Source organism: Gorilla gorilla, chromosome 10 (assembly GCF_029281585.2).
Source record: "Gorilla gorilla gorilla isolate KB3781 chromosome 10, NHGRI_mGorGor1-v2.1_pri, whole genome shotgun sequence".
Taxonomy (NCBI): Eukaryota; Metazoa; Chordata; class Mammalia; order Primates; family Hominidae; genus Gorilla; species Gorilla gorilla.
In genome coordinates this window covers 36,940,064-36,954,974 of record NC_073234.2, presented here as the reverse complement: position 1 = coordinate 36,954,974, position 14,911 = coordinate 36,940,064, and the positions used below count along the sequence as shown (strand labels likewise).

General features: G+C 38.7%; 1 protein-coding gene across 2 annotated transcripts in view; it reads left to right on the top strand.

Annotated features, from left to right (window-relative positions):
- XPOT (exportin for tRNA) overlaps positions 1 to 14,911 on the top strand; it is a 46,317-nt gene that overhangs the window by 22,880 nt on the left and 8,526 nt on the right. The window contains exons 16-23 of one of the 2 annotated variants that reach the window (XM_019039171.3): positions 319 to 388; positions 2,308 to 2,546; positions 3,798 to 4,083; positions 5,702 to 5,891; positions 6,809 to 6,925; positions 7,096 to 7,211; positions 7,930 to 7,977; positions 11,539 to 11,610. In XM_019039171.3, coding sequence (XP_018894716.1) covers positions 319 to 388; positions 2,308 to 2,546; positions 3,798 to 4,083; positions 5,702 to 5,891; positions 6,809 to 6,925; positions 7,096 to 7,211; positions 7,930 to 7,977; positions 11,539 to 11,610 — 1,138 coding nt within the window. The remainder of the gene's footprint in view (positions 1 to 318; positions 389 to 2,307; positions 2,547 to 3,797; positions 4,084 to 5,701; positions 5,892 to 6,808; positions 6,926 to 7,095; positions 7,212 to 7,929; positions 7,978 to 11,538; positions 11,611 to 14,911) is intronic. The other variant, XM_063693848.1, reaches the window with a different exon arrangement.

Here is a 14,911-nt window from a genome sequence, read left to right as displayed (position 1 = left end):
TCCCACCTCGGCCTCCCAAAGTGTTGGGATTACAGAAATGAGCCACTGCGCTTGGCCTGTATTATTCTTTACTAGTACCATTTTTTGGGAATGAAAACTACTCCTTATTAGGCTTATAAGATTGTAAGTCATTTTGACAATCTTATCACTACAGAGCAGATAAAGGTAATTTTTAAAAATTAACCATAGCTAATCTTAATCAGAAGTGACTAGCCTACAACTGAACTTTTTTTTAGTTCTGTCTTAAAGGGGGAATTTGGTATTTAGCACTGTTTTGAGCACTGTTATTAATTGTGATTTCCTTTTTCTATTTTTCAGTAAGCAAATGAATCCTTTCATTGAGGATATTTTGAATAGGATACAAGATTTATTAGAGCTTTCTCCACCTGTAAGTATCTGTCTCTTTAAGATATTTTACCCAGAATTCATTGAAGCCACACGTGCCATTAGCCTTGCCTTTGTGGGCATTTAAAAAAAAACTGGTGGTGGAGGGAAGTGTATGTGCAAAGATTAGTTCTATTTACCAAAATTCTGTTGACATAGTAAACAAAACATAGTAATAGGAATCAAGAGTTGACAGATCAATTTGGCAGCATGGGGTATATTGTTAAAATGTTGAAGCATTTTATGAAGAAGAAAAAATTCATTAAAGATGAGCTTGCTGTTAAAATGAAAAGTATATTAAAAATTTTAAAAACCAAAAGAAAAAATTAAAAAAATTCAACTTCTAAATTATTCTGTTTAATCCTATAATTGTATTAGCCATTCTTAGCAGCTGCTACTGTTAGATCGAAGGTTTTCCCTGTCATTTCAGGCTTAGGGTAAAAAAAAAAATTAAGTGCTAGTCGATCTGAATATTTTGGTGTTGGGATTGGGCCATAATCCCAAGTGTTAAAATCCTGAAATCCTAAAAACCGCAATTCTAAAAGATGAAAATCTTAAAAATATAATCCTGGAAAAAGTAATTTTAAAAAATTATTTGAAATGTTACTTTACATTTTTAAAAGGGAATGTATTTGAGAAACATGTAAAAACATGACAGCACTTCATAGGCCACTTTACACAATAAAATAGGCAATAATAACATGCTTTTGCAAGCATAAACAGTTATAAAAATGACAGTTACATGTGTAAAAACAGGAGCAGACAAACGGTATTCATAAATCAGAAAGCAAAATGTGTAAGTGCATGTCACTATGGTTAGTAGTTGTGTGCCACTCTGGTTTATAACTGCGCTCATCTGAAATAACCATGACAGACAACCTAAGTCTTGAGGAAATTGATAAAAAACGGCAATGGGTCACTACAACATATGCAGTCACCCAAAGAACTGAGATCACAAGAAATTTTATGTTTTACAGATGCAGATGTACAGAAAGGACCTTTCTTGTGTACATGCAGTGTTTACACACACAGTTAATGCTGTGTGTAATGTACTTTTGCAGAGTCAAATTTCTGATGTTCAAGGCAGCAGAAGAAAAGTCTGTCCAGCTTTCAGAGAGAGACCAATTTGCCTTATGTATTTGTTCTCTCAGAGCCCCTGGTCAATTGGATGGTGCCCGCCAACACTGAGGGCAGGTCTTCCCCACATAGTCTACTTGGACTGACTAATCTTTCCTGGAAACACCCTCACAGACACATGCAAAATAATGCTTTACTGTGTGTTGTTACTTAATTATTTAAAAGAAGTATAGCACTCTAGTACTTTTTTTTTTTTTTGAGACAGAGACTTGGCTCTGTCACCCAGGCTGGAGTGCAGTGGCATGGTCTTGGCTCACTACAACTCCACCTCTCAGGTTCAAGCAGTTCTCCTGCCTCAGCCTCCCGCGTAGCTGGGACTACAGGTGCGCCACCACACCCAGCTAATTTTTGTATTTTTAGTAGAGACAGAGTTTCACCATGTTGGCTAGGCTGGTCACGAACTCCTGACCTCAAGTGATCTGCCGGCCTCGGCCTCCCAAAGTGCTAGGATTACAGGCATGAACCACCACATGCAGCCTAGCCTCATAACAATCTTATATAAATAAGATCTTTACAAAAGAAAACAAGTTAGAAAGCTAACTTTAATAATTATCTTACATGATCATTTATAGAGTCTTGTCAGGGCTGGAGTTAGAACCATGATCTGTTGACGTCTAATTTAGTTTTCTTTTCATTCTATGGTCCTGGGAGAAAATTTGTCTTTATAGGTATTTGATATATGAGTTGGTGTGATAGATTACATTTCCTGTTCCTAATGCACTTTTTCTCATTAAATGAAGGGAACTCAAAAAATAAAAGCTTTAATAAGACTGAATTTCATTCTAGGAGAATGGCCACCAGTCCTTACTGAGCAGCGATGATCAACTTTTTATTTATGAGACAGCTGGAGTGCTGATTGTTAATAGTGAATACCCGGCAGAAAGGAAACAAGCCTTAATGAGGAATCTGTTGACTCCACTAATGGAGAAGTTTAAAATTCTGTTAGAAAAGTTGATGCTGGCACAAGATGAAGAAAGGCAAGCCTCTCTAGCAGACTGTCTTAACCATGCTGTTGGATTTGCAAGGTAAGCGTGATCACAGTTAAAATTATAAAGTGCATGTATCTACACAGACAGAACCACTTGTTTGGTGGGCACACACATTTGTGTTTCCACAGTTGGGTAATCCAGAGAATTGTCTAAATCTTTGTCCTCCAAATCCAGTCAGTTAGATTTGGTTGAAGAAGGGGATAGGTTACATACCATTTACATTTTTGCCTTGACAACTGTAAATCTTTAACTCCTCTGACTTCTTTGATATAAATGGGTTGTGTGTTTAAGAGGATCAGCTGAAGTGTTAATATACCAAATATATATTGGGACGGGACATCTTTGGTTAGTCTTGGTTACCTTAAAGAGAAGAGCGTGAGGTTTCTCTTCAGTTGTATTGTGTCCTGAAGATCACCCAAGCAGCTGTTTTTTCCGCCTCTACCCATACTTTTTGTTGACAAACAACAGCATGAAAGTTGTAAAGATTGCTAATTTAGAAGTTAAATTGTTCTACAATATATTTAAGAACAAGAGCTAGATATTAGAGAGGTTGTATAAAGAATTCTGAAGATGGTTTCCTAAATTTAAATGGGTTGTTTGCAGGTTACCTAGTACAGGCCTAGTCATAATAAGTGGATTTATTTTCTCTTTTCTGTCCACTTTGTCAGTAGGATTTTTCTCTTTTTTTTCCTTTTTTCTTTTTTTTGCGGGGGAGACACAGTCTCGCTTTGTCACTCAGGCTGGAGTGCAGTGTTGTGATCTCAGCTCAGTGCAACCTCCGCCTCCCAGGCTCAAGCAATTCTTGTGCCTCAGCCTCCAAGTAGCTGGGATTGCAGGCATGTGCTACCACACCCAGCTAATTTTTCTATTTTTAGTAAAGACGGGTTTTCACAATGTTGTCCAGACTGGTCTTGAACTCCTGGCCTCAAGTGATTTGCCTGCCTCAGCCTCCCAAAGTGCTGGAATTAGAAGCATGAGCCACAATACCCAGCCCAGTCAATAGGATTTTAATAAAACATTTAGGTAGACTCACATTAGAAGGATTATATTAACTACATGTCATTCATTTAAGTTAATTTGAGCTCTTTTGTTCTGGAAAGATCATTGGAAGCAGTAGTTTACAAATAGCCATATTAGCTAAAGATGGAAGTAATTGTGATGTGGAAAATAAAGGTCTGGTTATTTAGTTTTGTTAATTTTGTAATTTGTTGTGCATTGCTTTTGAATACTCCATAACACTTTTAAAGAATAAAGTTACATCTGATTCCCTGATTTTTGCTTATATAGTCGAACCAGTAAAGCTTTCAGCAACAAACAGACTGTGAAACAATGTGGCTGTTCCGAAGTTTATCTGGACTGTTTACAGACATTCTTGCCAGCCCTCAGTTGTCCCTTACAAAAGGATATTCTCAGAAGTGGAGTCCGTACTTTCCTTCATCGAATGATTATTTGCCTGGAGGAAGAAGTTCTTCCGTTCATTCCGTCTGCTTCAGAACATATGCTCAAAGATTGTGAAGCAAAAGATCTCCAGGAGTTCATTCCTCTTATCAACCAGATTACGGCCAAATTCAAGGTACCGCAAACTTTCAGAGCTCTGAAAATCTCTTGAAGATCAGATGTATTTATCTTCAGACACGTTTTGGATTTTGCCCTTGGGTTTCTTTTTTTTTGCTTTTAATGAATTGCTTAAGAGCCTCATGGATCATATGTATTTTTATCATCTGTGGTGTCTGGCACACTGCCTGATACATAGGTCATGCTTAATAGATGTTTGAATATAAACAGACCCTAACCGCTTTGTGTAGCAAAAGAAAACTAGTCTGCTGTTTTAGAAGAGCATATAAAACCAGTAAACTGAGTACTAAATAAGCACCATAATTCGGGTACCCAAGCAAGAGTTAAAAGTAATTCAATGTATTAAAGTCAGTTTTCTGTAGGACATTTAAGCTGGCTAATAAAAGTGGTTAATACTTACATAGTACCTCTTTTTTCCTTTTTTCTTTTTTTTTTTTTTTTAAATGGAGATAGTCTCACTCTGTCACATAGGCTGGAGTGCAGTGGCGCGGTCACAACTCACTGCAACCTCCACCTCCCAGGTTCAAGCGATTCTTGTGCCTCAGCCTCCTGAGTAGCTGGAACTATAGGTGCATGCACCACACCAGGCTAATATTTTGTACTTTTAGTAGAGACAGCGTTTCCCCATGTTGACCAGGCTAATCTCAAACTCCTGACCTCAAGTGATCCTCCTGCCTCGGCCTCCATAAGTGCTAGGATTACAGGCGTAAACCTGGCCACTTACATAGTACTTTCTATGTTCAAAATCTGTTCTAAGCATTTTTTGTACATTAACTCATTTGATCTTCATACCTACCCTAGAAGACAGGGATTATATGTTATAGTTGAGGAAACTGAGGCATGGAGAAGTGAAGGGATTTGCCCAAGAGTTCATAAAACTCAAGAGTTCATTTGTAAGCAAGTATTGAGAACATGCTATTAAACAATGTTTTTTACCTTTGTTCAAAAAAAAGAAAAACCCTAAGAGTTTAATCATATAAACTGATTTGTAGTTTAGCAAAACAATTCATTTTTTGAGAATTTAATTTTGAAAATATTCCATGGCAATATTGTGAAATATGTCTATTATTTTAACCTAAATCTTAAGCTGTAGGAAAGGGTTTAAATTTAATGATCTTGAGTCTTTTAGTAATATTTTTTAAGGTCCCCCCCCCCCCCTTGAAATGGAGTCTTGCTGTGTTGCCCAGGCTGGAGTGCAGTGGTATGATCTTGACTCACTGCAACCTCCACCTCTCAGGTTCAAGCAGTTCCCCTGCGTCAGCCTCCTGAGTAGCTTGGACTGGGACTGCAGGCGTGCACCACTACACCCAGCTAATTTTTGTATTTTTAGTAGAGATGGGGTTTCACCATGTTGGGCAGACTGGCCTTGAACTCCTGACCTCAGGTGATTCACCCGCCTTAGCCTCCCAAAGTGCTGGGATTACAGGTGTGAGCCACTGCGTCTGGCTTAGTAATGTTTATGTTATATAGATTTTATCTTAAAATTGATATTTGCTAACTGAATTATGTACGCATGCATCCTAAATAGAAAAGAAAGGCTTTATGTAAAATAGTTTTTTCTAAGTTGTATATTAATATTGTTACTAATTTCTGAAGTAATGATTGTTTATCTTCAGATACAGGTATCCCCGTTTTTACAACAGATGTTCATGCCCCTGCTTCATGCAATTTTTGAAGTGCTGCTCCGGCCAGCAGAAGAAAATGACCAGTCTGCTGCTTTAGAGAAGCAGATGTTGCGGAGGAGTTACTTTGCTTTCCTGCAAACAGTCACAGGCAGTGGGATGAGCGAAGTTATAGCAAATCAAGGTGGGGACACATGCCATATCTAATTTGTCTGCTTAAGTCTGTGTCACTGTTGTACATCTATATGACCAAGAGCAGACTGAAGTAAATACAGAAATTTTGAAGTTTGCTATCCCATGGGAAGACAGTTTATTGTTTTCAGGGTGGGAATCGATCACTTTTATGTAAAGCACCTAAAATTAATTTGTATTCTGTTCCTTTTTCTTTCTGCAATATTTTCTTAATTTGGTTCTTTAGCAATATAAATAACATGGTTACTTACCAGAATTGACCTGACAATTGAGTCTTTATGGCAAATTTGCCATTTTGAAATATAAAATAAATGGAGCTGTACAGATTTGTGTAGAGAATTCTGTATAGGAAATTTAGAGAACAAGATACCAGGGGTAAACTGATTTTTCATTGTTTTATTTTTTAATTTGATTTGATTTGATTTGATTTGATTTGTGAGATAGGGTCTCACTCTCTTGCCCAGGCTGGAGTGCAGTGGTGTCATCACGACTCATTGCAACCTCCACCTCCTGGGCTATCCTCCCATCTCTACCTCCTGAGTAGCCAGGACCATTGGCAGTTGCCACAATGCTGGGCTTATTTTTTGTAGAGATGGGATCTCACCATGTTGCCCAGGCTGGTTAAACTCCTGGGCTCAAGCAATCTTCCTCGGCCTTGCAAAGGGCTGGAATTACAGACAGGAGCCACCGCGCCCAGCTGATTTTTCAGTGTTTAATGTTTAAACTTTAGATGCCCAGTTAATAAAAACCAAGGGATTTTGGCAACTCTGTAAATGCTTTTTTCCCCCTTCATTTTTCCCATTCCACCTGTAAATGATTTTTGACTTGTTAATGTATATGAAAAGAGAACTTCAGGTTGCTTTCCTAGTTAATTTTGGAAATTGCTTAAACTAAAGTTTTTCTCCTCAGGTGCAGAGAATGTAGAAAGAGTGTTGGTTACTGTTATCCAAGGAGCAGTTGAATATCCAGATCCAATTGCACAGAAAACATGTTTTATCATCCTCTCAAAGTTGGTAGAACTCTGGGGTAAGATAATTTTATTTCTTAACCTTCATTTCCCAAACTCTTTCATAAAGCTCTTAGACATAATGGAACATAGCCCTAACAGAGAGAGAAACTGGGAGTTGGTTTTCCCTGGTGATGAATTAATTGACTTACTTTTATATATAAGATGAAAATTTGAATTCTCTTGACAGGAGGTAAAGATGGACCAGTGGGATTTGCTGATTTTGTTTATAAGCACATTGTCCCCGCATGTTTCCTAGCACCTTTAAAACAAACCTTTGACCTGGCAGATGCACAAACAGTATTGGTAAGCACCTAGGAATCTTTGTTTACCTTGTGTAGCTCATATATTCCCAATTTCTTCTTTAATGCCAGGTTGATTATATTATGTTTCATTGATTTTTTTTTTAATTTAGTGATTTCAGATCCAGGTTCTTTTTTTAAAGATTTATGATACCTTCTGGAGTTTTTATGAATTCTTATTGAATCCCAGTGCTACTGCTGAATTTTACAAATTCTACTCCTTCGACTTTAACACCTGACTTTTTCTAGGACCACGAAAGGGCACATGTCACAAACATTCTTTCAAGCTTGAGTATTAGTTTCCTACTACTACTTTAATTCTAAAACTTGTACCTAGTGGTTTTCCCTAATCATTAAAAGCGTGAAAGGGCAACTTGATCCTCATTGTATGATAGTTTCCCCAAATCTAATTTTCACAATACTTAATGTCAATTTCTGCTTTCTCACTTTCCCACAACCTGGTAAAAGCTAGATTTCATAATTGTAATTTACTACGTTAAAACAACAGTTTGTATTTTTCTGTTTTTTTTTCTTTTCTTACTTCAACCCACTTAGTCCATCTGCCTGTTACCTTTCCTTCCTCTATCCCTTCTCTGGAGTTAAATATTTCTCTGGAAATATTTATTTGAATTTCCCTGGCAGTGGCCAGGGTAGTAAAGAGAAGAGCTGGATCACTAAACAAGAATTGAATATATAGAAATTCTTAAACTTGTTTTTCACAGGCTTTATCTGAGTGTGCAGTGACACTGAAAACAATTCATCTCAAACGGGTAAGCCTTTTAGTCCATGCCCCTTCGTTTTCATCTCACATGTGGTATTATTATCTTGTTCTTGAAAGATGTATCTTGTGTAAAATTTAACTTTTGTTTTGACTTTTTGGATGTGGGGAAAGGGGATGAATGAAAGTAGCAGTATCCATTTATTGTCCTTCATGTTTTGGGTAACATGTTTTGGTTTGACTAAGGATGTGAAAAATCTTAGCCAGAATTTCAAGATTCAGTTTTCACGATCTTGTAGGCTTCTTCACTACCAGATTTTTTATTTTATTTTTATTTTTATTTATTTTTTTGAGACTGAGTTTCGCTTTTGTTGCCCAGGCTGGAGTGCAGTGGCATGATCTCGGCTCACTGCGACCCCTGCCTCCCAGATTCAAGCAATTCTCCTGCCTCAGCCTCCTGAGTAGCTGGAATTACAGGCACCCGCCACCATGCCCGGCTAATTTTTATATTGTTAGTAGAAACAGGGTTTCACCATGTTGGCCAGGGTGGTCTCGAACTCCTGACCTCAAGTGATCCGCCTGCCTTGCTTGGCCTCCCAAAGTGCTGGGATTACAGGCGTGAGCCACTGCGCCTGGTCTATTTTTTATTTATTTACAGGGTCTCACTCTGTCACTCGGGTTGGAATGCAGTGGTGCAATCTGGGGTCACTGCAACCTCCACCTCCTGGAGGCTTAACTGATCCTCCCATCTCAGTCTCCAGAGTAGCTGGGACCACACAGATGCATGCTACCACACCTGGCTAATTTTTATATTTTTTGTAGAGACGGGGTTTCACCATGTTGGTCAGGCTGATATTGAACTCCTGACCTCAAGTTGATCTGCCCACCATGGCATCCAAAAGTGCTGAGATAATAGGCGTGAGCCACTGTGCCTGGCCTTGGTTATTTTTTTAATATATATTTTACTTTATTTTTTGTGGTAGGTTCTCCCTGTGTTACCCAGGCTGGAGTGCAGTGGCATGATCTCAGCTCATTGCAGACCCCACCTCCCAGGCTCAAGTACTCTTCCCACTTCAGCCTCCTGAATAGCTGGGAGTACAGGTGCATGCCACCACACCTGGCTAATTTTTGTGGTTTTTATAGAGACCAGGTCTCACCATTGTGCCTAGACTGGTCTTGAACTCCTGGGCTCAAACATTCCTCCTGCCTTGGCTTCCCAAAATGCTGGTATTACACCATGCCCAGCTGATTCTGGGTATTTGTAAATAACTGGAATTGGTTGCCAACATTTAAAAATCTCAAATACTTTTTTTTAACCAAAAATTCTTCCCTCCAGCCTCTCTCAAAGCCATAGAATGCCAGCACAGGACTGTTATTGCCACATAGCTACAGCCAGCTAAAGAGCAGTAGTTGCCCTCACCCCCTAAAAAGAACATGAGCTTTTGCTCAGTGGTCTCCATTCAGCTGTGCACTCATTTGAACTTGATTTTTTGATTCTGATAGAGACTTGAAGTGTTTTCAATTCAGCAGCATTTCTTCTATACTTGCTACCTGCTAGGGTGGGGTAGGTGTTGTGTTTAGGGACAGCAGGGGAACTGTATAAAGGTAAATAAGGCATCCCCCAATACTCGGGAACTCAGAATAAAGGGAGACCAACACATAAAAAACTCCAGTGGGTTAAGTACTTTAGTGGAGATATATAAAATATTGTGGAACTAAAGCTGAATGGGCAATTTTGCCTGAGGGGCAATCTAAGCAAGCTATAGGAAAGAGGTGATATTTTTGATGGCCCTTAAATGTAGATTGATGGGAGTAATAGGGAGCTGGCATTCTGGGCAAAGTTAAGTAGGTGTACAAAGACAGATTAGATGTCACATGGTGGATTTGGTGGGAAGTTATAGACTTAATTCTGTTTAGCTAAAGTATAGAGGCAGAAGTGATAGCTAAAAAATAAGATGAGACTAGATAAAAGCCTTGTGTTACATGTGTAAAGTCAGGAAGTCAGTAGGCAGTGGGTTTGTAATTTAGGAGGGAAAGTGTTCGGAACAATGGGTCTGAAGCAGTTAGGATTAAATACTGATTTTGGAGTCCTCAGTGTAAGTCAGTCAAAGTAAAGCCATAGGAATGACTGAGACTTTCTAAGACCAGAACAGAAAGAACTTTGGCTCAAGCAAGAGTCAACAGAAAGGTAGAAGTAGAACCAGATAGTCAGGTGTGGTGGTGCACGCCTGTAATCCCAACTACTTGGCAGGCTGAGGCACAAGAATTGCTTGAACCCAGGAAGTGAGGTTGCAGTGAGCTGAGATCGTGGCACTGCACTCCAGCCTGGGCAACAGAGCGAGACTCTGTCTCAAAAAACAAAAACAAAACAAAATGAAAAAGCAGAACCAGAGGTAGGAGCATTATGAAAGATAAGAGAAGACAGTCTCAAGAGAGGAGATTGGATGGTGTTGTTTGGATGCTAAACAGTCAAGGTGGATGTGGATGAAGGATGAAAGGAAACAGTAAGGATGGTATTTCTACTTCAGAAGTATTTGTTTTATCCATAGAAGTCTTAATTTAAACATACAGAATTGAGTCAAACAATATTTTAAAGTTTTGCTTCAGAAAACAAAAAAAAGTTTTGCTTCATTGTTCTTTTTTCTCATTCTTTTGACTGACTTGAGGTATAAGTTTACTTTCCCTGATTCAAAACAAACAAAACTACACTCTTTTAAAGTGATAACAGTGAGGTTACAAAGTGATGAACATTGCATAGGAAGTAAGTACAGACAGGGTAGACATAAGAAAAAGATGAGAAGAAAAGTAGGAGGGATCTGGGAAACAGTGAAGGGTTACTGCCTCTCAGTTACAGACAGGTTTCCTCTGATGGGTCATTAAACTGGGACCTAGATCCAGGGTGAAGGAGGAAACATAAATCCTCTGATTCAGAAGCACTAATATTAAACAGGAATTCCAGGTGGTAGTGCAAGGAAGAGTACATCGAGGAGAGATACACTGATTTTTTTTTTTTTTGAGACAGAGTCTCGCTCTCACCCAGGCTGGAGTGCAGTGGCATAATCTCGGCTCACTGCAGCCTGCGCCTGCCAGTTTCAAGTGATTCTCCTACCTCAGCCTCTCGAGTAGCTGGGATTACAGGCATGCGCCATGATGCCCAGCTAATTTTTTTGTATTTTTGGTAGAAACAGGGTTTTCACCATGTTGGCCACACTGGTCTCGAACTCTTGACCTCAAGTGATCACCCATCTCCTCCTCCCAAAGTGCTGGGATTACAGGCATGAGCCACTGCACCGAGCCAAGAACCTTATTTTTCAGATGGAGAAACCGAGGCTTAGAGAGGTTAAGTAACTTGCCCAAGTGCAGCAAACCACCAGGGCACATGTATACCTATGTAACAAAACTGCATGTTCTGCACATGTAACCCAGAACTTAAAGTATAATTTTAAAAAAAGGTGCCAGAGCCAGGCTTCAAACCAAGGCAGTCTGGCTCTCGAGTCTGTGTTCTTAAGCACAATACTATATTGCCTTTAAAGTGTACATGTATTGTTCCAATTCTTCTTAAGCTTATTAATGTCAAGCAAGAAAATAGTTGTAAGTATCTTTTAATCTTCAGGGCCCAGAATGTGTTCAGTATCTTCAACAAGAATACCTGCCCTCCTTGCAAGTAGCTCCAGAAATAATTCAGGTAAGAGCTATTTCTTACCATTGTGTAGGCGAGAGATCACAGTAGTAGCAGCATTGCCTGTGACATTGTCGCTAGCAGAAATCAAAAATATTTTCATATTACATAAGTTGTTGACAGTATCTCAAAATACTGTTTATGCTTATCACTATTTTGAAATTATGAGTTACTAAGTAATATCATTACACCTTGTTACCCAACAAGTTAATAAGTCCTTACTGTTCTAGCATACTTTAGTTTGATAACCATTATTCAGTATAATTGGCTTCTATCGTAATCCCATGTATTATGTTTTATGCATTTTTTTAAAAAAACATTCTAAAGGAGCCTAATAGGCTTTTCCAGACTGCTGAAGGGGACCACAGCAGAGTTCTGAAGCTTTGTACCAGGTAGTTCATTGTGTGTACACCAAGCTTATCAATGCTTAATCTGTAAATCTGAAACTATTTTAAGGAAAGTGTCTGGAAAGTTACCTTATACTTTTAAGAAGTCGTTTGTATAATATTGTTTCTTGGCATATAATTTTCCAGATTTCTTGTCCAGTAGTACATGGAGTTAATGAAGTATCAAACTTGATTAAAACTAGAATTACAATCTCTTATGTAGATTCCAAAATTTGTTTCTTCATCAATAGTGTTTTTATTTTATTGTAAGAACACTTACATGAGATATATACCATCTTAACAATTTTTACGTGCACAACACAGTATTATTAATTATAGGGACAGTGATGTGCCTATGAAATATAGGTGGATCTCTAGAACATATTCATCTTGCATAACTAAGACTTTATACCCACCGATTAGCAATTCCCATTTCCCACAGCCCCCATCTCCTAGAAACTACCATTCTACTCTCTGATTCTGTGAATTTGACTACTTTAGATACCTAATATAAGTGGAATCATACAGTTATCTCTCTTTTTGTGACTGGCTGTTTCACACAATGTCCTTTAGGTTCATCCATGTTGTTACATATGGCAGGATTTCGCAATTTTTTAAGGCTGAATAACATGCCACTGTATGTATATATCACATTTTCTTTATGCATTAATCCACTGATAGATTCATTTGGGCTATTTTCACATTGTAAGTTCTACAGTTAACATGGGAGTGCTAATATGTCTTTGAGATGCTGATTCCAGTTCTTTTAGATAAATACCCCGAAGTGGGATTGCTGGATTATATGGTAGTCCTATTTTTAATTTTTTGAAGAAACATCTTACTATTTTCTATAGTGGCTATACACCATTTTGCATTTCCATCAGTTGTGTAGCAGGGTTCCAGTTTTTCCACAATGTCACCAACACTTGCTGTCTTTCGTTTTTTTGTAATAGCCATTCTAACAGGTGTGAGGTGATATCTCATTGTGGTTTTGATTTGCATTTCCCTTATGATTAGTGATGTTTGAGTGTTTTTTCATACACCTGTTAACCATTTGTATTTGGAGAAGTCTATTCAAGTCTTTACCCCATTTTCTAATCAAGTTATTAAGTTTTTTGCTATTGAATTAGAGGAGTTTTTTTATATGTTAGAAATTAACCCCTTATCAGATAAATGGTTTGCAAATATTTTCTCCCATTCTTTAGCTATTCCAGAGGTTGCCTTTCTGCTCTGTTGATTGCTTACTTTATGATGCAGAAGCTTCTTAATTCAATGTAGCCCCACTAATGTAGCTTTTCATGATATCAATGAAATCATTTCAAAGACCAGCATCTTGAAGCTTTTCTCCTATGTTTTCTTCTAGTTTTGCAGTTTGGAGACTTACATATAAAGTCTTTAATACATTGAGTTGATTTTTGTGTAAGATAAGGGTCTCATTTTCTTTTGCATGTAGATATCCAGCTTTACCAGCACCATTATTGAAGAGATTATTGTTCCCCATTGTGTATTCTTAGTACCCTTGTTGAAGATCAGTTGACTGTATACAGGAGTTGATTTTCAAATTCTATTTTGTTCCATTGGTTTATATGTCTGTCTTAAAAGAGAGAGGGTCTCACTCTGTTGTCCAGACTCAAGTGCAGTGGCACCATCATAGTTCACAGCAACCACAAACTCCTGGACTCAAAGAATCCTTCTGCCTCTGCCTGCCAAGTAGCTAGGATATATGTCTGTCTTTTGCTAGTACCATACTGTTTTCACACTGTAATATTAAAATCTATTTTGAAATCTGGAAGTGTGGTACATCCAGCTTTGCTCTTTCTCCGGATTGTTTTGGCTATTCAGGGCCTTTTGTGATTCCATGTAAATTCTAGTTTTGTTTTTTCTATTTCTATAAAATATGCTCTTGGAACTTTTATACGGATTGCCTTGAATCTGTACGTCACTTTGTTTTTTATTTTTGGAATGATTAAGAAGCGTTTTAAAATTTTTTAAATTTATTTTTATTTTTTTTGAGATGGAGTCTCGCTTTAGTGCCCAGGCTGGAGTGCAGAGGCATGATCTTGGCTCATTGCATGCAACCTCCGCCTCCCAGGTTCAAGTGATTCTGGTGGCTCAGCTTCCTGAGTAGCTGGGATTACAGGCAGGCACCACCATGCCTAGCTAATTTTTGTTTTTGCTTTTTTTTTTAGTAGAGACCAGGCTGGTCTCAAACTCCTAACCTCAGTGATCTTCCCACCTTGGCCTCCTAAAGTCCCAGGATTATGGGCGTGAGCCACCTTGCCTGGCCATTAAGAAGCATTTTGTTGACCTGATGGAACAGGGATATTCATTTAGCAGCTCAGTTTTATATACTCTTTCCCCTGTGTCATTTTACATAATGTGTAAAGTTGGGGGGGGGACCCTTTTATTGCAAAGACATTTCCAGATTCGTCATCTTTTTCTTTCTTTTTTTTGAGACAGTCTTGCTCCGTCATCCAGGCTGGAGTGCAATGGCACAATCTCTGCTCACTGTAACCTCCGCCTCCCGGGTTCAAGCAATTCTCCGGCCTCAGCCTCCCAAGTAGTTAGGATTACAGGTGCCCACCACCACGCCTAATTTTTGTATTTTTAGTAGAGATGGGGTCACCACATTGGCCAGGCTGGTCTTGAACTCCTGACCTCAAGTTATCCGCTGGCCTCGGCCTCCCAAAGTGCTGGGATTACAGGCGTGAGCCACCACACCTGTCCAGAACCAGGGGCTTTTCTGTAACAAGGTAACCCCATATCAATTACGCTAGCCCATAGTGTCCTTGGACCTTACTGCTAGGCACTGGCTTTCAGTGTTGCTTTGTACTTCCCTGTCTTCTCCTAATGCATTAGGCCCGGATAGGGCACCTGCCCTTTAACTTCACAGGTAGATTCCCATCAGAACTACTTTGAAG